The 23,863-nt window shown below is 42.8% G+C and overlaps 2 protein-coding genes across 2 annotated transcripts; one reads left to right on the top strand and one right to left on the bottom strand.

Moving 5' to 3' along the window:
• Window positions 1-12,783: 12,783 nt before the first annotated feature.
• On the bottom strand, window positions 12,784-15,603 carry LOC139706080 (histone H2A type 1-C). Its single transcript, XM_071613727.1, has one exon. It carries the CDS (start codon window positions 15,282-15,284, stop codon window positions 14,892-14,894), a length of 393 nt encoding a protein of 130 aa, XP_071469828.1. The 5' UTR covers window positions 15,285-15,603; the 3' UTR covers window positions 12,784-14,891.
• On the top strand, window positions 15,586-23,325 carry LOC139706081 (histone H2B type 1-C/E/F/G/I). The gene is made up of 2 exons (XM_071613728.1): window positions 15,586-16,011; window positions 23,257-23,325. The coding sequence occupies exon 1, from the start codon at window positions 15,622-15,624 to the stop codon at window positions 16,000-16,002; it is 381 nt and encodes a 126-aa protein (XP_071469829.1). The 5' UTR covers window positions 15,586-15,621; the 3' UTR covers window positions 16,003-16,011; window positions 23,257-23,325.
• The last annotated feature ends 538 nt before the right edge of the window (window positions 23,326-23,863 follow it).

Raw genomic sequence — 23,863 nt, 5'->3', positions numbered from 1 at the left:
GTTCCAGTCAGTAAGTCAAGAAAGAATAGTCAAGGTATAGGCCAATAGTTTGGGAAATTTCTAACTATTATTAAAAGTTAACTAAGCAGAAACAGCTCAAAGCAAAACACAAACTGAAAGTACAAATGCTTGCTTATGCATAAGCCAAGATACATTCTTCTATTCTAATTGTAGCTACGTAATATTTTGTTTCTTTGAATAATGATTCCTGTTTTGTAACCACAAAGTACTGTGAGCCTGCCAAAATGAAAAGTATATATGATCAGCTTCACAAGTAAAGATTGGGATCAGCACCTTCACTTTGGTGTCTGTGTTGTTTCTCCACCCCTCTTTCGCCGATGCCTCACCATCCGTTAGTCTCCTGAGACCCCCTGTTGGAGCTGGTCTCCGACAGACCGTGACAACCATCAAGGGCAGCCAGCACTGACTGAGGGCTCCCATCCTGTTTGGGGCTCTTCTAAGGTCTCTGCATGTATTGTTCCCTTCACTCTCCCAACACTTCTTCCCCACCCTCCTGCCGTCTTCCTAGGTACTGGATCTGGGAAAGTTACCCAACCTCTTGTGACTCAGTCTCCTCCCTTAAAAACTAAAATAACTGTGGCACCTACTTCAAAAACTTATCATGATGGCTCCTAGTAAACTAACTAATAGAATGAGCTAGGAACCAGATGTCTTCCAATCCTGACTTGCATCCCATTGAGTTTGGGCAACCAGGAAGAGCTGTCGGATTCTGAGGCACAGCTTCTGAGGTCCAATTTAGAGCAGAGAAGTCTCAAGTCGGAGCGTCATTCCACATGTGCTGTTTCACAACACAGATGTGGGGCACCGGAAATCCAGCTGAACTCTCCTGTCCTTCATATGCACTGTGCCCTGGTGGCATCTGCAGAGTGCAGTGCTAGGGCCTCCCCGCATTTCAACACTGACTACCTGGTGTGAAAATGGGAAAGAGTCTTTTTAAAAGCACTCCTTCGAAAAATGTTCATGGAAAAATAAATGGAGAGAGAGGCTGTGGAAAAAAGAATGGATAACAGAAAGTAGGACATTCAGAAGAATAAATGGAAAGTTACAGAGAGCTACTGGTGTGTGGTGTTCAAAGTGAGCATTTGAGAAAAGCAGACTCAAACAATTAAGATAATGATGAAAAGTTAGATCCCAGGCCAGTATTGAGAGCAGTGCCCACGCAGTTCCACTGACCACCCCTCCAGAAGGAAATGCACACCTTCTAGCAGGTTCTTGCTCTTGGCTTCTGTCTGTCTGTCAGCAGTCAGCAGGCACAAGGGACAACTGTGCAGGTGGAGTTTACAAGCAGACAGCAGGTATGTGATGACTGTCTCATGCCGCCAACAGAGCTCCGTGCCTGGGCGGGGACAGCCTCATGCACAGGGGGCTGTGCTCCAGAAGGGGACCCACTTTCCCATTTCATGGAAAAAGCAAGAGAGCAGATTGGAACCAGGAGAATGAACTTTCTCTGTGTGGAGGACAGCTGGAAAGCCCGCCTCCCAGCACCTGGGAGCATCTGCTGATCTTCCCACAGAGATAGCAGCACCTTGTTCCTGGTTAATTGCCTGGCAACCCAAGGAAGTCCCCAGGGTCATTGGTGAAGAGCTCTTCTGTGTCCTCACAGCGCCTTTGCTCATGACATTCTTGGCCATGCTGTGGCAACAGTCCACACCCCAGCATCATCGTCTACTGACCACTGCCATCTCTCTCCCTCTGGGAGGATGAGCATGGTCACAAAGGGCCTCAGTGAGAAGGTGTCATCTGAGCAAAAGGCTGGCAGAAATGAGTGGTTGAACCAGGTGAGATTCTGCAGGAAGAGTGTTCTAGGCTTCCTTGTAAAATCTGGAAAGCAAACATGAAAATATAGGAGTAAGGAAACAATGCAGAAATATTTTGTAGTAGGTGGAGGTCACAGGTGGCAATCTGGGCTTTAAATCAGCCCAGAAGCACTGGGGTCATTTAGGAAGTGAGACAGCAGCCTTCTCACAAGAGAATAGAGTAAGCCAGGGTGTTTGTGTTTATGAGGGACGGGAAGGAAGGAGAGAGAGAGAGAGAGAGAGAGAGAGAGAGAGAGAGAGAGAGAGAGAGAGAGGAAGACCTTTATTGGTAAGAAGCACCGGAGGTTTAGGGCAGTTGTGTCCTGGGAAAGGTTTAAAGATGAACTCTCCAGGAACAAAACAGAAAAGTTTGATCTGCAGCATTTGCTGATTTTCATGGCTTAAATATTGCCGTTATAACCAATTTCTGGTAACCGGTGTTACCCTAAAGAAAGTAAGGAAGGATTCAAATGACGCGTGGATTTTTCCACTGGAGATTTGAGAGAACGGTAATGGAAGGTGGGGTCAGAACCCAGAGCCTGGGCCTGCACCAGCCACTGGTCTGTGTTGGCAGCCAGGAAGGAGACCAGTTGGTCTGGAGCCCCAGCTTCTTTATCCACAATCTGAAGGGATTGTGCTAAAGGAAACGGAAGCTTTCTCTGTGCTGTGCCCTTCACTTACCACCTCTCCCCACAGGACAGGCTCCCGAGGGCCCTGCTCCATAAGGGCCATCCTCATTTTCCTTTTCTCAGTGAAGGTTGCTCTGGGATCCGGGAGGGATAAATTCTCTGCATCCCCACTGAAGGCAGGCAGTCAAGTTGAAACAAAAGCAAAATGGGCCAAACCCAGGACCTCTCTGTCTTGGGAGTTTGGAATGTCCACCCACTCCACTGGGGCTGCTCTTCTAGCTCCAGAGAAGACCCGGTGGAAAGTGGGTGGATGCACCCTGCCATCACTTCAACTCGATGTCTGGCCGACTGTGTCTGTGCATATGTGTATGTGTATAAGTATACGTGTGTGTGTGTGTGTGTGTGTGTGTGTTCATACACTCAAGTCACTTTTTTAATATTTATTTTTTTAGTTATAGGTGGATACAATATCTTTATTTTATTTTTTATGTGGTGCTGAGGACCGAACCCCAGGAGTCATGCACGCTAGGCCAGTGCTCTACCTCTGAGCCACAATCCCAGACCTCACACAAATCACTTTTTTATAGATTTATTGTAGGTAATTCTTAAAAATAAGTTGTGTGTCTCCTTCCAATTCAGCATGTGAGATTAAGTAACTGTCCCACTAGCTCCTGGAAATTCAGAGCCAGAAGTTAAAGCTTTATCCAAAGCAGGCCTCATGAAATCATCACCATCTTTCATTTCTTGAGGGACTAAGATACACCAGGCAACCGCAAGCCCTATGTTGGAACTGGGCACACAGCAGAGGAGCAAACAGGCCTCTAGCCCCAGCACAGAACGTTAGAGCAGCAGAGACCTTCATTTTCTGCAGTGGTGGGGAGGGATGAAAGCCAGGGCCTTGTGCATGCTGGGCAAGTGCTCTGCCACGGAGCATCATCCCATGCCAGCAGTGACATTCTTAAAACCTGACCTTGACTGCAGGTGGAAGAACAGAAAGCACGGGGGTGGGGGCAGACTAGGAGGGTGAACTTTCTAATTCTTGTGCAGAAAGAGCAAGAAACGGCAAATTAACCTGTGAGGCTCCCAAGAGATAGAGACACTGCTTTCCTCCTGCTTTCACCCCCTTGTTGCCAGCCTGGAACCTGCGAAATCTGATTATATGACTCTCTCAAAAGAAGTGGTGTTGGCGATTACAATGTCCGACTGCACTGTTCTCTAGAGCTCCAAGTAATTCATACACACGATCTTTTCTTCATTTTCATTGTCATTGAAGGTAGATATCGCCTCCACTTTGGAGATGAAGAAATCGAGTTTCGAAATGAAGGAAGGGGACCATCTGGAATCCTACTTGAGAATGACTTTCTGCCATCCCGGTAGAACATGAGAGCAATTTCAATTTTGCTGCAAATCGCGGTTAATCATTCCAGAATTGTTTTCATTGCTATAGTTTAAATGTGTCTCCCAAAGTTCATGTTTTGGAAACTTAATGCCCATGTGTTAATGATACTTGGAGGTAAGACAAACCACCCTCGATGTTGGTGGTAATCATCCAATTAGCTGGAGACCCTGAAGGAACTAAATCAAGGAAAGGCTCTCTCTTGGAACTGGGATACCCACCCCCACTCCCCCCACATGAGAACTTCATGTTCTCCAGCCTTTGGACCCCAGGGCTTATACTACCACCCCTGGTTCTCAGGCCTTTGGTGTTGGACTGAGAGTTAGACCATCAACTTCTCTGGTTCTAAGACTTTTTGTTCAGCCCACCTACCTGCATTCCCGGCTCTCCAACCTTCACAGAGACTATAGTGCGACTTCTCAACCTCCATGAATGAATGAGCCAATGCCCCTAACAGATCTCCCCTCATATGACATCCATGCATTTCTATCAGTTCTGTCTCTCTGGAGATCCCTCATACGGGGTGGGTTACATGGACCAAGACATGCACACAACTGTGTATGGGAAGCCTCATGTGTGTTGTCTTGTGGAAAGTTCTTCAAGTTACATTATTAAGAGAGCAAGTGCAGAACACTGTACCCGGTCTGCTTCCTTCTAAGAACAGAAAGGGGAAAGATAAACCATATATTCATTACTGAGGAAACAGAGGTTTACAGGGCGGATACACAAGAAAAAAAAGTGATCAACTAGGGAGATGTTGAAGGATGGATTCTCAGTATGTGACTTGTTACTTCAAGTTGATTGAAACCTGTGAGTCTATCTCTTACTCAAAAAACTAGACACATTTGTATTAATGAGATCGCCTCTCAATAATATTCTTTTTCCTCCCTCTAATCTCACTTATTTACAAGGATCACATATAAACACACACACAACAAAACCTAGAATAAGATTTTGTTGTTGTTGTTGTTACTGGGAATTGAACCTGGAGATTTACTGCTTAGATATATTCCCCGCCCCAATTAATTATTATTATTATTTTTTTTTAAATTTGAAACACGGTCGGGCTAAGTGGCTTAGGGCCTAGTGACGTTGTTGAGACTGGCCCCAAATTTGCGATCCTCTTGCCTCAGACTCCAGAGTCAGTGGGATTTCAGGCATGAGCCACTGCGCCTGAATAGAATGTCTTTGATCGTGAGAAATGTGTAGGTGCAGAATCAGTCAGAGATGTAGGAATCCAAGCATCATTCAGCTAGGGTTTTCTGAGCATTTGTGGGTCTAGCAGGCACTTGGGACCCTGGCATCTCTTCTGTGATAAGAAGTTTTTGAGAGCTGAGGGAGAGAAGACAACAAATAAAAGTATTTGGAACCTCTCTCGCAGCCTTCCTCACGCATACAAAAAAACTTACTCTTTTTCTCTTTTCCTTAAGCTGAGTTGACTTCTCTTCAGGGGCTACCCCTTGTCAATTCCTCACAAGAATCTATCTGTGGCCAAAGGACCCAGTCTTCCAAGTAGGGTGCTCTAATTTTGCTCTTCTGCTAAAGTGGATAGATGAAGCAAATAAATGTTCAATTAAAGTTGAGTTTCAGATAAACAATGATTTTTTTAATGTATTGTGCACCCCATGCAATATTGGGGGTATAGTTACACTAAGATGATTAATTTTGGTTATCTGAAATCCAGATTTAACTGGTGTCTTGTATTTTTCTCTGACAACTTTATTCTCAGATTCTACCCAGAGGAAGCTGGTTAGGAGCACTTAACATGTTAACCCCAGTGATGAGAGGTATTTAGCCTAGTGCTAGCAGTAGGATTTCTGTGGTAGACATGTTCTGTATCCACTCTGTCCAATACAGTAGCCATTGGCAACTTGCAATGTGGTTAGTGTGAAACCTAATTATTAATTATTGAATTTAAATTTACAACATCACAGATGGCATAGATATGAAATTCATCATGTGTCTCCAAATTCAGGTACTGGAATTTAAGAACAAGGGACTAAAATGGTGCATGACCCCAGAATAAGCTCCCAGGTCCCTATAGCTAGGTAATGAGGACTCCATCCTGCCCAGGTATGTCTCCTTGTCAACATCTTTATTCCAAATATATATATTTAGAGAGAGAGAGATTTTTAAAATATTTATATTTTAGTTTTTGGCAGACACGATCTTTGTTAGTATGTGGTGCTGAGGATCGAATCCTGGCCGCACGCATGCCAGGTGAGCGCACTACCGCTTGAGCCACATCCCCAGCCCTTTATTCCAAATATTTAATGAAGATCTATTGTATGCAGAAGATGTGAAGTGCCAGTGTCCAGACAAATAAGATATGATTTTTCAAAAAACTTACCCTGTAGATGAGATGAGAGTGTTAACAGGACAGTCCCAGCATTAGAATGTAAAACCAGAAAGGTGATCGTATGACAGAGCAGACACTGTAAGTGGGTGACACAGCACAGATTTTGTCACTTACCAGTTGTGGGACCCCTTTCTTTTTATGATTGTAAGCAAACTCTATTAGTCATAGAATCAGAGCATATTAAAAAGGATTCTTTAATGCATGCTCCAACCAGAAGCAAACAGACCCTTAAAAATTTTTTGGCTACTTGGAAATATAGAGGGTTAATGTGACACCCAATCTGGAGAGGCTAGTGCAGAGACCAGGGAAAGGTAGAGGGTAAAAGCAAATGGATTGAACCTCCAAATCTCACTGAGGTCCTGAGAGCTGGGTAGGATGAGTGGTAATGTATCCACAACGGTTTGTGAACAGATATCTTTATATAGAAGTTTAGACAACCATGCACTGGGCGGTGGAAGGGCTTTCTGGGCAAAGAGTCTATTCTCTTTTTCATTCACCAGATTATTTGAGTGCTCACTAAGGGATAGGTAGGACCTCTGCTAGGTACTGGGGGACCGCAGTGAACAGACAGACCAGGTCTCCCCTTAACAGAACAGCATCTGAAGGGAAGAGGCAAACAAGGAGGGATTTGATAAACAAACATTCAGGCTACATTTGTGTGTGTGTGTGTGTGTGTGTGAGTGTGTGTGTGTGTGTGTGGTTCTGGGCTCCAGGGGACACTCTACCATCTACTACTGAGCTACATTCCAGCCTATTTATTTATTTTGAAATGACATCTCCCTAAGTTGCTTAGGGTCTCACTAAATTGCTGAAGCTGGCTTTGAACTTGTGATTCACCTGCCTCAGACTTTGGAGCCACTGGGATTATATATGTTTGCCACTGTGCCTGACACTAGCCCTTTTTATTTTTATTTTGAGACAGGGTCTAGCTAAGCCTCCAAGGCTGCCCTTGAAGTTGGAACCCTCCTGCCTCACTCTCCTGAGTTGCTGGGATTAAAGGTGTGCACCATTGTGCCAATTTCAGCATATTTTAAACAATTTAAACAGTATTATTAATAGAAAGTAATTAGGGGTGGAATGGAGAGAGAGGAAGCTTTTCTTTGTTTCTTTTTTTAATGCTTTAAGTTACAAAATTAATACATGCTTGTTTTAACATTTCACTCACAGATGTTTATTATGTTTATGATAATCTCTCCTAGTTCCAATCAACCTGCCCAACTTGTGCTAGATAGTACTGGGTTTTCCTCCACACCTTCCTGTCTTCCTTTACTCTCATGGGTTGTGTGACTCTCTCACTGTCATATTGTCTATGGTAGCTACTTAAAAAAAAAATGGATGTCCCATTACTTTTAAGTCAATGTTTTTCTCATTTATGTTATTCAGAAAATGTGCAACTATAATTAGATTTTTTTTTCTTATTCCAGTATCGAAAAAAATAGTTCTCAACATGCAAACTTACACAGCAGGGCATTTATTCTAATTGATAGATGTCTCCCCTTTCTAAGTATCTGGTAGTAGATATTACCAGGACAAGTTCTTAAAGATGATATGACAGTGGAAATTATTACTTGTCCTCAGCAGTCCTGATATTAGTGGTTTTAGTAAGTAATTCCCTATTTGTAGGTGAGAAATAGTATTGTTGTTGCTCTAATATGCATAACTTAATAGTAGTTGGGTTAGTAGTTTTTCTCCCCATACAGGTATTGGCCATTTAAGTTTAATGAAGAAGATAACACACCCTCTTCAGTCATTTTTTATATTATGTCCTCTTCTTTTTTTCCTGATATTTGCTGTTCCTCTTTGTCAATTGAGTGTATTGAACTTCACATCCCAGGTCACTGCCATTGTCCACGCTGTCTTCACAGATATTACATCTTAGGCCCCTTTTGACCTATATGGTCTGTATTTGTTCCTATACGATTTTTGTGTTTCCTCCTGGTTTAATAATAACATGTCTGTGTACACACACACACACACACAGTGGTACACAAATGGTCTCCCAAAATGTCACCTGATATTCACAGATCACATTTTTAGAGCTTTAATCTTTCCAGGCAAGACTATGTCAGGGCTGTCTGAGGAGGAGCTGAGACCTGAATGGTTCACTAAAAGAAAAGTCAGAGGATAGGCATCTCAGAGAACTACACCAACCATGCAAATGTCTTGAAGCAGCAACTTAGCTGCCTGGTATGGTAGAAGCCGGTGAGGCTGGGAAATAGCAAAGGAATGAGGTCAGAGAGCTGGCCAGAGCTGGAGATGGTCATGTACAGCCTCTCAGGTAAGAAGCCTAGAGAGGGGCTGGGGATGTGGCTCCAGCGGTAGCGCGCTCACCTGGCAGGCCTGCGGCCCGGGTTTGATCCTCAGCACCACAGACAAAGATGTTGTGTCCGCCGAAAACTAAAAATAAATATTAAAAAATTTTTTCTCTCTCTCTCTTAAAAAAAAAAATAGTGTAGAGAGTTCCTTCAGACATGGTTGGAAGATGCGGGTGGCATGGATTTGTGGAGGTGAAGGAAAGGCACCAGGTTTCACTCCTGAAATGCTGACTTGAATACATGGATTTGTGGTAGTGTCCGTTACTGGGCCGGGTGGTGAGAAGCAGGTGACCTTCTGAAGGAGCTCAGAAGGATTCGGGTTCAGAGGCCTGTTAGCATTCCCAGGGAAGATGTCAAGTAAGAATCTAGAGATGCACTTTGCTTTTCAGGGAAAAGGCAGTGCCATCGATGGGAAATTATAGAGGTGATCCTTGAAATGGCAATATTGTGGAAACCATCGAGGAGACACAGAAGAAAGAGAGACGTGAAGCAGGCTCCACGTTTCTAAAATTTAGAGCTTAAAACATTTGGGTCATTTTGAGATGAATATTTGATGCAAGGACATTGGCTGTGGCATAAAGTCAAATCTCTGCAGTTCAGTTCTGGGGTCAAAAAATACAGGAAAGAATGGATATGTTCAGCTGGCCGCAGGCCCGGGGGGAATTTATGAGCAGGAAGAGCACCTCCCTGGAAGCTGACCATGCTGGGACTTGATCTCAAACCTCTCCTCCAGAATTGTGAGAAAATCAGTTTCTCTTCTTCAGCTGCTCAGTCTCTGGTGCTTGGTCACAGCAACTCAAGTTGACTGTCAGAATTGGGTCCCAAGAGGTGGGGTGCTGGTTCAACCAATCCCTAAAAATGTACACATGGCTTTGGAACTGGGGATAGGTAGAGGCTGAAAGAGTTTGGAGGTTCATGCTAGAAAACACTATTTGCTGTGAAGGGACTCTCAGTAGAAATAAAGATGGTAACAGCAATCCTGATAGAGACTCAGGAAGAAAAGAGGAGAGGTGGAAAGGACACTTCATTTTCTTAGCAACAATTATTTATTACATAAATAATCATGAACAAAATATTGGCTCAATTATGGATGTTAAAGTCCGTTCTGGTGAGGTCTCACATGGAAGTGAGGGATGTGTTGTTGGAGACAGGAGGAAAGGGTGGTCCTTGTTATAAAGTGGCACAAAAGTTGCCTGGACTATTCAAGTGTTGGGGGAAGGTAGAACCTATGAGCAACAAAACAGGATACTTAGCAGAGAAGATTTGTAAGCAAAGTTCAGAAGGTGAAATTTGGATCCGCCTCACTTCTTACAGTAAGCTGCTAGAGGAAAGAGAAATTGAAGCAGGAATTGTTAAGGAACTCAAACTAGGAAGTTTGGAAAATTGTCAGTTTATTTGTACTGTAAATGTTGAGAAAGGTTTTCTTAAGGAGGTGTGTTGGGTAGCGTTTGATAAAAATATCACGGGTGCCTCTCATGAACTACTAAATCAGCAGTCTCAGCAGAAGACAAAAGACAGAAGGGACGGCAACCAGAGGGACGCTGCCCATTTACACTAAATACTAAATAAGATGTTCCATCTTGACAAGAAAGGAAGGAAATGCTCCAAGGGATCCAGACATCCTGGGAACTGCCTCTACCACCAAGGCACCAATGCCGTGGGTGAGCATGGGGCGTAGGCAAGGCGGACTCCACCTCCTCCAGGGTTCCGGGTCCCATGAGTGCTGCCCAGAGCGAACCCACCAAACTGAAGAGGTCAGCCCCTCTCAGAGCGACGTCTCAGAGCCACGAGGGTGACACTGTCGGCCACACTGTCACATCTGGGAGACAGAGCATCAATCCAAAGTGGATTATTCCCAGACATCAGATCTGACAGAGGTTGCTTGGCCAAGCCATGGACTCCCTGAAGGCCTATCACCCCTCCCTCCCTCCCTTCGTTCCTTTTAAGATGAGTGTCCATATTACACTTGCCCCACAATTGCATTTTAGAAGCCTAGAACTGGTTTCCCGGGTGCTGGGAGCCATTAGCCAAGTAGGTATGACAATTTCCTTGCCAGCGTACCCCATGTTGCTTAGTGGAAGGACTCGTGGAAATAGGACATTTTGCAGTGACATTGCAGTTAGGTGACCTTGCTCAAGGACCAGGGCGGATCCGGGATTAGGGTGTTCCCGGTTTAGGATAATCGGGTTTAGGGCGTTCCAGGTTTAAGATTATTCCTGCTGGGAATAGGGCATATCCTGCTGCCTGAGTTCCCCTTGAGTTCTCACGGGATTCAGACAGTATTTTTTGGGAGATAGAAGCCCAGTGGAGGTGGATTTGGGGAGAGAACGTGGATTTCCCCAGAACGTGATTGTGGACGGCTGGTGTGAGTTCGGGAATAAAGAGTTGCTGTTTGAATCTACAAGCTGTGTGGTGGCTCGTGATTGTGTGCCCAGCCAGACTGCGGCATTTGTGCCCAGCCAGACTGCGGCACCTGGGCTTATGTCTGGAAAGGAATTTTAACTTAGGATGAATCCTACCTGATTCTCACCTATACGTAATTGAGATGATAAATATTACACTCTGGGCTTTAAAATTGATGTTGTGATGAATTAAGAAGGAGGGGGGGAGTGCTATTGGGATGGAATGAATGCATTTTGCCTTCTAGAAGGGACATAAATTTCATTGGGCCAGAGGGGGAATGTTATGGACTGAATTGTTACTCTTCCAACTCAATTCTTACGTTGAAACCCTAAACCCTAGTGTGAGTGTTATCTGACATGGTGCTTTAGTAGGTAAGGAAGGTTAAAGAAGACCCTAAGGATGGGCCCCTAAACCCATAGCACGGTGCCTTTATAAGAAGCAGCAGCACTCTTTAGTCACTCTCTGGGGAAAGGCTGTGGGAGCACAGGAGAAGTTGCCTTCTCTAAGCCAAGGAGAAAGGCTCAGCAAACACCAACCCTGAGGGCATTGGACCTTAGGCTTCTTCTTTACTCTAGAATTATAAGAAAATAGATTTCTGTTGTTTACATTATCCAATCTGCATCGTTTGGTTGTGGCAGTCTTGGTAGACTCAGACAGTCAAGGGTATGTTGGAAGTTTAAACTGAGCCAGCAGCCAGACACCATATTCCCAAGTCAAGAGCTTAGCATATTTGCTTCTTTCGGATGGAGCCTTGAGTGTAAGCAATGTGCATAAATTCTACATCCTAAAAACGGGACTTCCCTCATGCTACCCAAACGACAATGAAAGCCGTTAAGTCAATGAAGTTCTGATATGGTTTCAGTATGATACACTAATTCACTTTATGTTGAAGTTTACAGGCCACATTTCTATTTCTCTGGAAGTTGCAATGGTTGTACTTATTCTTAAAACAAACTAACAAAAAACACAACAACAACAACAACAATACATGTTTCTATTTAATAACAAAATTTTCTTGGTGTCTTTTAGTAAACTTTCTTATGTTAATCTTTGCCTTATGTCTGGAAAGGAATTTTAAAAATAGAGAGGAGAGAGTCCTATGACTACCATTATTCTTATTTCAGTGTGCATAAAAATTATTTCACTAAAATTCCTAATAATGTTTTAATATACATGCACTATATTTACCAGTAGTATATAAATTTATGATTATAATTTAGAATCAACAGTTGACAAACCTTTACAAAGTAACCTAAATCTAACTGTAAAATACATAAAAGTTCTTTACAGCTGGCTCTAAAATTCATTATACTTGCAAAAAAGAGTCCAAATGATACAGGATAACAGCAGCAGCCACAACAACAGAAAAACAACAAAAAAAAAGGAGTAGAGGTGACAGGTGACAGAAGAAAATAATATTGCTTGCAGATTACTTGGCAATGTAAAAAGGAAATATAACAATTGGAGATATTATGTTGAACTTTGTTCAGGATATATATATATATATATATATATATATATATATATATATATATATATATATATATAAAGGTCTGTGTACAACATATATATAAATATGTTGTACACAGACCTTTATTTGACTTATTTTTAAATGGTGCTGAGGATTGAATACAGTGCCTCACACATGCTAGGCAAATGCTCTACCAATTAAGCTACAACCCTAGTCCCAGACTTGCTTCTTAGTAACACCCTGGGATGAACTTTTGTCATTGTAGTCTGGTGCCTTCAGAAACTAGGTTGGCCTGGGTGTAGCAATCTCATTAACTTGCTGCAATTTAAATAGTCTTTCCCAGAACCCTTGAGGCATGGAAGGTAGACACCTGCTCAAGCACTGGAAACCAACTGTAGCTATGGGGAATTTATTGTCCAATAGAGAATTTCCCAAGGGTAACTAGGGCTTTTAGACATGAATAATGACAGTGCCAAGCTGATGGTAAGGAGGTGTGCTGGAGATGGAGAGCCAGGACAGAGCTGAGACGGATGTCCTTGGCTTGGAGGCAGGCTCTTTGCTGTGTCTCTTAGGTAAGAGGTGGTCAACTGGTCCCTTCTGCTTCTCTTATGCTCCTAAGACAAGATCCCACTGCAAACTGGATTATTACAAGAGAGGGACGTTCTACTGGAAAGAGAGGATGCTAGTGACAGTGTCCATCTGGTGTGTACTTCATGTCTCCCCTAGTAATTAACTGACCCTCCACAACAAAGTGCTTCCTGACTGTGCAGCCACTGATTCATGCAGCTCAACCTTCCCTCAGTGCCCACTTACCAAGTGTCTATGTGTGCCAGATTCTGCGCTGACTAGATACAAGTTAACATCACGGGTCCTTGACCTTATTGGAAGACTTGCTGAAGAGAACAGACCATGGAGGTTAATAGAGTTCACAATGTATCACTCAGTATTCAAATACAACCTTTTGTTATTAGAGCCACAGGAAAGAGTTCAAATTTCAATTCCAAATTTCTATCTTCTTGCCTTACTCAACACATATTGGTTTATCAAGTCCTGGGGATCTCTTGGAAACCATCTCTCTGCCAAACCAGTCACACTCTAAATCAAAAAGCTACTGGCTTTTTTTTTTTTTTTTTTCCCCTCCCTTTCTTCATGTAGATTCTGGGGAAGTTATCTCTCCTCCACTCTTAAGCTCTTCAGAGTTTAATATGCCATCTTGAACTTTCTGGTATGCAAATAAAGTTCATCTATTTTGTGTTGATTTTTCTGTTTCCATTTCTGACAATGATCATTAGTAGTCCTGACCTTGGGACTTCATTTAAGCTCTGTTCCTCGGTTTCTTTATTAGTAAATCTATGATAGGGTGAGAAACTTTTCCTAAGGTTGTTGGATTAAGTGAATTAATATGCTGGGAGCACACAGACAAGTGCCTTGGCACACAGGAAATACCTAAGAAGTCATCTCTCCTAATCAGCCCAAGCTGATTTCACTGCTGAGCAGCTCCTTCCAAAGGAAGGTGAACAAAGACAGAAAGAGGTGGAGGTCAAAGGATTTAAAGACCTAGACCCAACCAAGGTAATACACCTAGGAAGTGGGGGAGGTGGATTTAAATCCAAATGGAAAATAAATCAATAGTTAAGGCTCAAACAACATGCAGTAAATGTCAGGCATTTGAGCACTGAGGCCAGATTTGCTTCAAGTCTGGTGGTTCTCAGCCTTCATAACTTCCAAAATGCTGCAAAATTTAACAGGTGGCCATTAAGGTATCCGTTTGATTTCCTACCACCTGGCCTTCACTGAGATCTGGGATGCTAGACTTTTTTTTTTCCCCCTTTGAGAGCAGCTTTGGGAAGAAAGGAGGGAGATATGGAGACGATGTCACCAGACCCCACTATTCAAGTTAGTATCTGGAAAGCAGAAGGCACATCTGCAGGACCAGTTTCTGCTTGGATTAGCAATAATAAATTCGACTACACGTTAGACTGTAATAGAGGAACGAAACCATTCCACTCTAAATGTTTCAGCGGAGCTCCAGGAGTCCTGATTGTTACTCCTCTGCTTGGCTAATCCAGGAGCCCAGGCCTGGGCAAGCCTTGGCCATGCTGGGCTTCCCTGCCCTCGCACTCCCATTCAAAGCAGATAACTCTCCGGCCCAAAACTTGAAGAGACCTAGAAACTAGGAAAACAGATCTTAGCAGTGTAATGACAGCAGCTCCATTTCGCCTGCTAGGGATTCGAGCTCAATTTACCAGTCACACGATCTTATAAATGGTGTCCTGAGACTATGACCAAGTACATACAAACGTTGTCATTACCCGACTTTCAGTTCCCTACCATAGCCCAGTTTTTACCTTGTCCTCCAAAATAAAGGCAGAGGTAAGCTTTAGGTACACTAGCATGGGAAGAACTAGTTAGTACGAGTATCAGCTCTTTCTTTGAGAAAGTGGGGGGCTCTGAAAAGAGCCTTTGGGTTTGATTGTGTTTCCGGAAGCTCAGATGTCAGATCACTTGCCCTTGGCCTTATGGTGGCTCTCGGTCTTCTTGGGCAGCAGCACAGCCTGGATGTTGGGCAGGACGCCACCCTGCGCGATGGTCACTCGGCCCAGCAGCTTGTTGAGCTCTTCGTCGTTGCGAATGGCCAGCTGCAGGTGACGCGGGATGATACGCGTCTTCTTGTTGTCGCGGGCCGCGTTGCCCGCCAGCTCCAAAATCTCGGCGGTCAGGTACTCCAGCACTGCTGCCAGGTACACGGGCGCGCCGGCCCCGACTCGTTCAGCGTAGTTGCCCTTGCGCAGCAGACGGTGGACTCTGCCAACAGGGAACTGCAGCCCAGCGCGAGAAGATCGAGATTTCGCTTTGGCACGCGCCTTGCCGCCCTGCTTGCCACGACCAGACATCGTAGATCTGCACACTCAAGACACCAACACAAGAAAAAAGGTTCTAGAAAAACAAATAAGGACAGGAAGTATGTAGGACAGGCCTGCTTTTATAGACATTTCCTGGCTAGTAAATCCGACTCTCTGATTGGTCAAAATAAGCATCAGTTAAGAAACCAATAGAAAAGCTGTATTTCCATACCTCATTTGCATAGTTCTGCCCCTGGATGACAGCACTGCCGTTTATCTTCCAATTAGGTAAGACTTGCTCTGCATCCTTCATTAGCATAAATGCCCTATAAATAGCAGAAATCTGCTTCATACTTTCATTGTATTTCTGCTGTTTTAAGGCTTTAAAATGCCTGAGCCAGCGAAGTCCGCTCCCGCCCCGAAGAAGGGCTCCAAGAAGGCGGTGACCAAGGCGCAGAAGAAGGATGGCAAGAAGCGCAAGCGCAGCCGCAAGGAGAGCTACTCGGTGTACGTGTACAAGGTGCTCAAGCAGGTGCACCCCGACACCGGCATCTCGTCCAAGGCCATGGGCATCATGAACTCGTTCGTGAACGACATCTTCGAGCGCATCGCGGGCGAGGCCTCGCGCCTGGCACACTACAACAAGCGCTCGACCATCACGTCCCGGGAGATCCAGACTGCCGTGCGCCTGCTGCTGCCCGGGGAGCTGGCCAAGCACGCTGTGTCAGAGGGCACCAAGGCGGTCACCAAGTACACCAGCTCCAAGTGAACTTGCCAAGTAAGCGTTTTTACACCTAATCCCAAAGGCTCTTTTAAGAGCCACCCACATACCCACAAAGAGAGCTGTGGACAACACTGAATTTAGTTGGGGATTAAACAGAATCAAATCAAAATGGTCAAAGTGGCTTCACATTGTCTTGGGGATTAAGGCAGTAAGCACTGGGTTTTGTGACATTTTCAGTATGCCGAAATCTGATTGGTAGACACAAGCCAATCTTTCCCCTGAATACTAGTGCTCCACTTCTGCCGCAATTGGTCTAGTGGTTTTGCGCACAAAACTAGTGGCCACACGCACCCTACAAGAGAGGGCAGCTTCAAGTGCGGTGTAAATTGAAAAACCAACCCACGCTGGCGACAGTGAAGAGCTGGAGCGAGGTTGAGGGAATTGAGAAGCTAGTAGACTGGGCACACGCGGTCTCCACTGGAACGACTTCCCCTTTCCAAAAAACGGTAGGCTGAAATTACATCTTAAGCAGTCAGGATCTTAAGACAGTTACTACCAAGAAAGCAGACTTTTTTTTTTTTTTTTTTTACATTTTTAGACAATGTGTTTGTAGTTACAAGATTACTTACTATGATGTCTGCAGGTTTGACACCTGGAAAGGGTATAATAAACTAAAACAGATAAATTTAAGTTAAAAATTCCTAATGTTTTAAAAAAATCAAGTTGTTTTAAAGGTGTTACCTCTTAGACTGTAACAGTTTGACAGTTTAATTAGAGGTCTTGCTTAAATAGGATATAAGGAAATGTAAAACTTTTTAAACGGAAATTTTAATACTTGGTATATACATTTATAGGGAAAATCACCTTTCTAATCAAGATTACCTTATGGATAAACTCACTAACTTAATTATTTTACTTTAAAGTGGTTCTTTTTAATAGCATAATGTAAACATAATACTCTTCTAATAGTTTACAGAAGCTTAGAGATTATTATTTTTTCCATTTGGGATTATTAAAGTAATTAATTTGAATTTACTAAAATTTTTTCCCACTAGGTTTATTGGTTAAATGAGTAAACATTTTATTTAAAATTTTAAAATTGTAACATGCATTGAATTAAATTAAATCATAATGTAACTTTTAAGGAGGGTTTTTATAATGTTACAAATTACAAGGACTCTGTCAGTTTAAAAACTGAATTGTTACACTCTATAACTTTAATAATGTAGATGAATATTGAGTAAATACAAGAGAATGACCATTTAGCATGTTTATTTTTTAAAAAAATTGGTACTGTTTTGTAATGTAATAAATTCAATTGAATATGTATCATCACTTTAAAATAAGACTGTGAGCTTTTTTTGTTTTTATATACCCATGATTTATGTTTGCATCCTAACATAATAACCAGTTTTCTCTGATAACTTTATTTTTTTACCTATCCTAAATTCAAAGTAGTAAAACAGTTGATGCCTTTTACCTCAAAAAAAAAAAAAAAAAAAAAAAAAAAAAAAAACACCAAACTATCTCTAGATCTTCCTTGACAGTCATTGAGCAATGAGCACTTATTTTCTTCACACCATAAGGAAAAGTAAACTGGTAAAATAATTAGTCGAATTTTAAAATTTGATTTTAAAAATTTCATTGAAAGTCCTTGGGTGCTGGGAGTGTATGTAGCTCAGGGGTATAGTGTTTGCTTAGTACAGGGCTCAGGGATCCATCCCCAACAAAGGGGAAAAAAGTCCTTGATCTATTCAGGAATAGACTATTCACACTGGGCTCTTTTGAAAATAATGAGCTACCACAATATCCTATTTTTAGACCCAGTCTTCAGGTTTTTTTCTCTCCTCTTTTATAAAAGTCTTATTTTGCTTTGCCGGTTGAAGTCATCCTATGGTTTGATATAACTTGCACATAAGTAAAGGTGTGCTAATAATTAACTAGATGAGTTAATGGTTTGACAAAGTCAACCATCTTGAGACTGGGATGCTAATAATCGCCTACTTATAAAGATAGGTGAGAATTAAATGAAATGGAAAAATAACACTTGTTCCAGAAATGGAATTCTAATAAAATGGCTGCAGAACACCATTCCATGATTTAAAAAAAAAAAAAAAGGAAAAAAAAAAAAAAAAGCCTCTGGGGACAGAATCCTTAAGTCTGACTCTTTGTAAGCACTGAGACTTTGAAGGAAGTCATTTGATCTCTCTGTGCCTCATTTTTTCATCTGTACCCTAAAGAGAAAGGTAATAGGTGTACCTTCTAGAAGATTATAAAGATTAAAGATCTTTATTGCATACAAAGCTGTGTGTCTGCATCTGTTTGACAAAATTTGTTTTTAACCATTTTTTTAGTAAGAGGACTTGAGGCAGTTTATGATTGGAGATCTTGGTAGGAATTAGTCTATCATGAATGTTAGGAATTTTACAAATTATGTGAAATAAAAATGTCAACTGATTGTGTTGTGTTTACCCAATAGGTTTAAAAGGAAATGTATTTTCCTACAATATATGTAATTATCTCTCTAGGCATGTTTTTAAGGATATAAAAACAACATTGGTTTTGAATCTTCCTGATTTGGAAGGGGATATAGATTCACTACTTTATCAAACAATCCCAGTGATTCTAAATTGAAAAGTCATTGAAATTAATTTTTCTCAACCTTTACCCTGCATAATACTGGATGACCAGATATAAAATTAACTTGGCAGAGTACACAGCTGCCTGTGTGTGACCTTTTGTGCAAGATATTCTGAGCTTTGACTAAATTCTTTGAATTTAACATTCAGCTTGCCCTGTCCTCAATTCCTCTGGGGTGATTATAAATTAGAAAAAATGGCAGTGAATCTGGAGAAAGCTACTTTCTTGCTACTTCTAACCTCAGTTCTGAGGAAGAAAGAAAGTTGAACTGTGGTTAAATCATTTAAATATTCAGGTCACCCTGTCATCCAATGAGCTATTTGCAGAACAATCCATAGAAAATCTGGCTTTATTTCACTGTGGTTGTTAGTCCCTTGTGTTAGATCTCCCTTCTGCTGGCTTGGAAGGGACAAAGTGGCAGAGATGGTGGACTTGTCTCCTTTTGAGGAAATAGACCTACCTGTTGGAGGCAACCCTGAGGCAAAATCTTGACTTTATCATTTGAAAACCTAGGCTAATCCATTCAAGTTCTCCAAAAGTAAAAGAATTGGGTTCAAGAGCAATAAGAATAAACCTTTATAATGCCTTTCTCCTTTGATCTCTTTTCTTTCTATATTCTTGCCCTCAATTTTCCTTTCAAGTTTTTTTTTTATCTATTATAGGTCCAAACTTAGGTATAAAACAAAATACACTGGAAATTTTAATTTTTAATAAATTTTCATTTCTACGGTTAAACATTCTTAAACAATATAGGGTAATGGGCCTTGTGTACTAGATTTTAAAACACATTTGGAATTTAGTTCTGAATGAAATACATTTTTAGAAATTAAAAAAAATATATATGAAATTTGGCTGGGGATATAATATAGCTCAGTTTGTAGAGTGCTTGCCTCATGCACAAGGCCCTGGGTTCAATCCCCAGAACCAACACACACACACACACACACACACACACACAATATAAAAATAATTCTACAGAGATGATGCAGGATCTGAAATCTTGCATGGAGAAAACTCGCTAGCCTCAAGTGGAGGTCACAGAGGCCTGTGCCCAGCAGACAGCAGGGCCAGGACTTTTTAGAGTGCTTGAAGAGAGTGCTCAGGATTCTAGACTCTTAAGAGGCAGAGACAGAACTAGGCCCAATCAATTCCTAGGAGGGCAGAAGGGAATGTCAATCAACTGGAAGTGAGGAAAAGCAACAAAGCACCTCCATCCTCCTATCATCTGAGCTGCGGCCTCAAGGGTGGTCTGCTACTGGCTTAAAAGAGTTTTTCTTGCCTTCAGGATCCTCTAGGAACACCTGAGACAAACCTGGCTCTCCTGCTGCCCCTTCCCTGGGACCTCTGCTGCCCCTCTGTCATGCCCCACACTGTGGCCACATATGCATGCACACATCAGCTGTTTCCCTCCCTGGCTTGGCCACTGCCTTCCCTGGGCGTGTTCTGACCTCCATCTCCCTACTGTTCTGTGTGACTTTTGTACCATTTCACCTAATTGCCAAGACTTGTGAATTGTGATTTCATTACCACAATATCCTTAGGGTCTATCCCTGAACCTGGTAAATAGTAGATGCACAAAAGCAATGGAATTAATCGACTTATTTTATATATTTTTGAACAACTACTCTCTATCAAGCACTGTTCTACATGTGTGTATATGCCAGTGAATAAAGTCAAAATCACTGCCTTCTGGAAGCTAGGACTCAAGGAGAGTAAAACAGAAAAGCATAGAAAGTCAACTTTGTGGTCTATTAGAAAGTAAGTATCATGGAGGGGAAAAAAATATCCCAAAAGGAGCAGTGTTGGGGGTGAGGACCATAGGGGTGTGACATTCTCAGTGCTTGATCAAGGCAACAGGAGCCGAGCATGAGCCCCTCTTGCCCAGAGGTCTAAAGAGAGCCAGCTAGCATTCCAGAAGCTTTGCAGTGCTTGAGGTTTGCAGGGGGTGATATTTTTTTATCATCACAAAGGAGAGCACATGTGGCTGTAAGGTCTAGGTATGATGGGCCGTCCATGCTAGTATAAATGGCAAGGTTGAGTTTGCCTCAACAGATAAACCTCACATCAAAGCAAGGTAAGCAATACTTGGCTGTTGTATTAAATAAACCCTCAAAACTTAGTAGGTTTAGCTGGGCATGGTCATGCACGCCTTTATTCCCAGTGGCTTGGGAGGCTGAGGCAGGAGGATTGGGAGTTCAAAGACAGCCTCAGCAATGGCAAGGCACTAAGCAACTCAGTGAGACCCTGTCTCTAAATAAAATTCAAAATAGGGCTCAGTGGTTGAGTGCCCCTGAATTCAATCCCTGGTACCAAAACCAAAACCTTATTGAGTAAACACCACAGAAGTGTATTATTTCATTATCTGACGTCTCACAATGGTGAGGAAGTGGAGCTCCTGCCACAGTCTTTCAGGGAAAAAGTCTTCTTTCATTAAATCCTTTTGGGCATCCTCTGATCTCAGAGATCTTGGCCAGAGACTGAGGATCAGGGCAGCAGACAAAGGGAGAAGGAAAAATGCCTCTGTGAGAGACAGATTGTCATGACCAGGCCTGGCAGTGGCACAAGTCATCCCTGCCCTCCCTGCTTGGCCAGAGCTCAGTCTTGATGCCACCTCCCTGCCAGGGAAACAAGAAAATTCAGATTTCAGACTGTCTGTGCGTCCACGCAGAGAAACGAACAAGATTCAACGGAGGAAGAGCAAGCAGATTCTGTTGTCATGTCCAGTTCTGTGTCCTCCCCGTTCTGCTTGACCTCTCCTGCTTCCTCCTACCCTTCTGTTCCCATTTAAAGGGCCCATGCTGGCTTCTGACGAGGCAGTGACAACACCTAGCATAGACCGAGTATAGCCATAGTCTTAGGATGATCCAAGAAGGGTCTTCTTCCCACTCTCCCCTGCACTGAAGGACCCGTGTCTGGTTCTTGGTCTGTCATCTGCTAAGGAGTCACCTCCCAGGCCAATCTCCTTGGAAAAGGAGAAGGTTGCTGCCCACATTGAGCTTACATGTCACCTGAGGAAGACAGGCAGCCAGCAAGTTATGGGAAGTGATTACACGGAATAAGAGAGAGGGGTGACTTGCAGGGAAAGGGGGACCAGGCACGGTCACAGATCTGCAGATACCCATATTAACGTCAGTGCCGATGGCTAATGGCTCTAGTGGTTAACAGTGGTGTAGTACTCAGTATGTGTCTGGCACTGTCCTGTCTTACTACATCAATTGAATTGATCCTCAAACAACTCAATGTTAGCAAGAGAGCATGGGGTGGCCTTGAGGAATGATCCAGCCATGAGAAAAGAGGAGAAATAAAGCTCTATTGGTTCTACTCTCAACTGTTCAGAGGACCATTTCCATCGCCTTCACTGTCGGCAGGAGACTGGAAGGGTGTGTGGAGGGGGGTATGAGCACAGGGAGGAGAGACTTCCAGCATAGTCCTTAAATGGGGTGCCTTTTCAAGGGTGTTAGGAGAACATGTGTGGTACTTGGATTTGTTAAGACTGGAAGTAAGAACATGTCTATTAAATGTACTCTGGTGACATCAGAGGTCACCCCTTGAATTAGGAGCGATCACCAAAGGTTGGTGGGGGGTACAGTGTCCTTCGTCACCTACAGAGAGGAGTGCCTTCCTCATGCCCACCCCCCTACCACCAGGCTGTGCTTCCAGCCAGGTCTTTTTTCAAAACTATCTAAATGTGACTACTTTTTTTGTGTTTTTTTTTTTTTTACTACTACATGCAAAAGATGTGACAAAAGTTTCTGTCTTTCCAAAGTGAAGTAATGGCCTGGGTACAGTATGAATCAAGTTACAAGCAGTCAGGTTATCTGAATGTGGGACACTTGTCACAGAAGCCTACATCTTTCTGCCAGACTTCTGAGTCAGCCCACAGGGATTACAGGGGTATTCTTTTATGCAGTCCCTGCATGCGTTACTCTGGCTGAGTTTGGACACTGGAGAGCATAAAATGAGATCTGCCTTGTTTACTTGTAAAGAAAAGGAAAAATTGTCACATAACACTGCAAGAATCACACTAAGCATTTATTTGGGAACTTTCCATTAGATATGCTTTTCTTCTGACTGTACTTCTTTGAAAGGAAGATGGAAGTGGGGGACATGGGAGTGGCTTCTTCTGCCAGCTGCTCATAGGAATGAGCACTTGAGAGAAGAAAGCAGCTGCCCTGTGTGGGAGCCCCCGCATGAACCACAGCCTGCCCTCACTTGAGGGCTTTCTCCATACCTCTCAGGCAGCTCTGCAGGACACCTGTCCAAGCTGATGTTCCCACTTTGGACCATCTTCACCTCTGCTTCCTGTCACTATGTCTTCTTTAAGTGCAGACCAGAGGGCTGCAGACCAGAGGGCTTACTGCAGAGTGTGGGCTTACTGCAGAGGTCTGTCATCCAAGAGCTGTGCCCCTGAAACTCAACCTCTCTGGGCCTTACTGTCCTCATCTGTAAGCAGGATGAATGACAGTTGATAACCTCATAAGGTTGTGGCAATGACCAAAGGCACTGGCTTCTGGGAAATGCTTCAAACAGTGCCTGGCACAGCGAGAACATCCAGTGAGTACCAGTCGCCACAGTCATCATATTGTTCTCGGAGTCCAGTCTAATGACGTGGCTGGGCCGCAGCAGTGAACTAACTGGTCAATCTCTTTCTTTCCCCAGGAGGAACACACAGCCTCTAGACATCTCTCCACCTCTGCTTCCCCTGATGGACCCTGCTTTATCTCACAAGTCAAACCATGAAAATGAGTGACAGTGGAAAAAGACAAATGGAGGTACATTTAACAATCATGGAAGGAACCATAGACACCTGGCTGAAGAATTCATTTCTTGTTTTTCTCCCCTGAGTGTAAGAGTGTTAGATATTCACTGTAGAAATTTGTGAAAAGAGAAACATTAAAAAAAAAAAAAAAAAAAACAACTCCTAGTATCTCTTATTCATTATATATATCTGAGATAGCTATCTATATGAATATGAACATACATCGTGTACACACAATATGATACATATAAAGGGCTGGGGTTGGGGCTCAGTGGTGGAGCACTTGCCTAGCACACGCGAGGCCCTGGGTGTGATCCTCAGCACCACGTAAAAATAAATAAATGAAATAAAGGTATTGTGCCCAACTACAGCTAAAAGTAAATATTAAAAATAAAAAATAGATATAAAGCAAATGTAGTTATCATGCTATTAATATATGATTTTATAGGTAACTGGTTAGAAACGCAATTTTTATGAATGTCTAATATTCTGGGTATGGGGGGATAT

The sequence above is a fragment of the Marmota flaviventris genome, chromosome 6 (genome assembly GCF_047511675.1).
Source record: "Marmota flaviventris isolate mMarFla1 chromosome 6, mMarFla1.hap1, whole genome shotgun sequence".
NCBI classification, from domain to species: Eukaryota; Metazoa; Chordata; class Mammalia; order Rodentia; family Sciuridae; genus Marmota; species Marmota flaviventris.
Note: the sequence above shows the minus strand (reverse complement) of the source record. Positions and strands in the feature narration are given on the sequence as shown.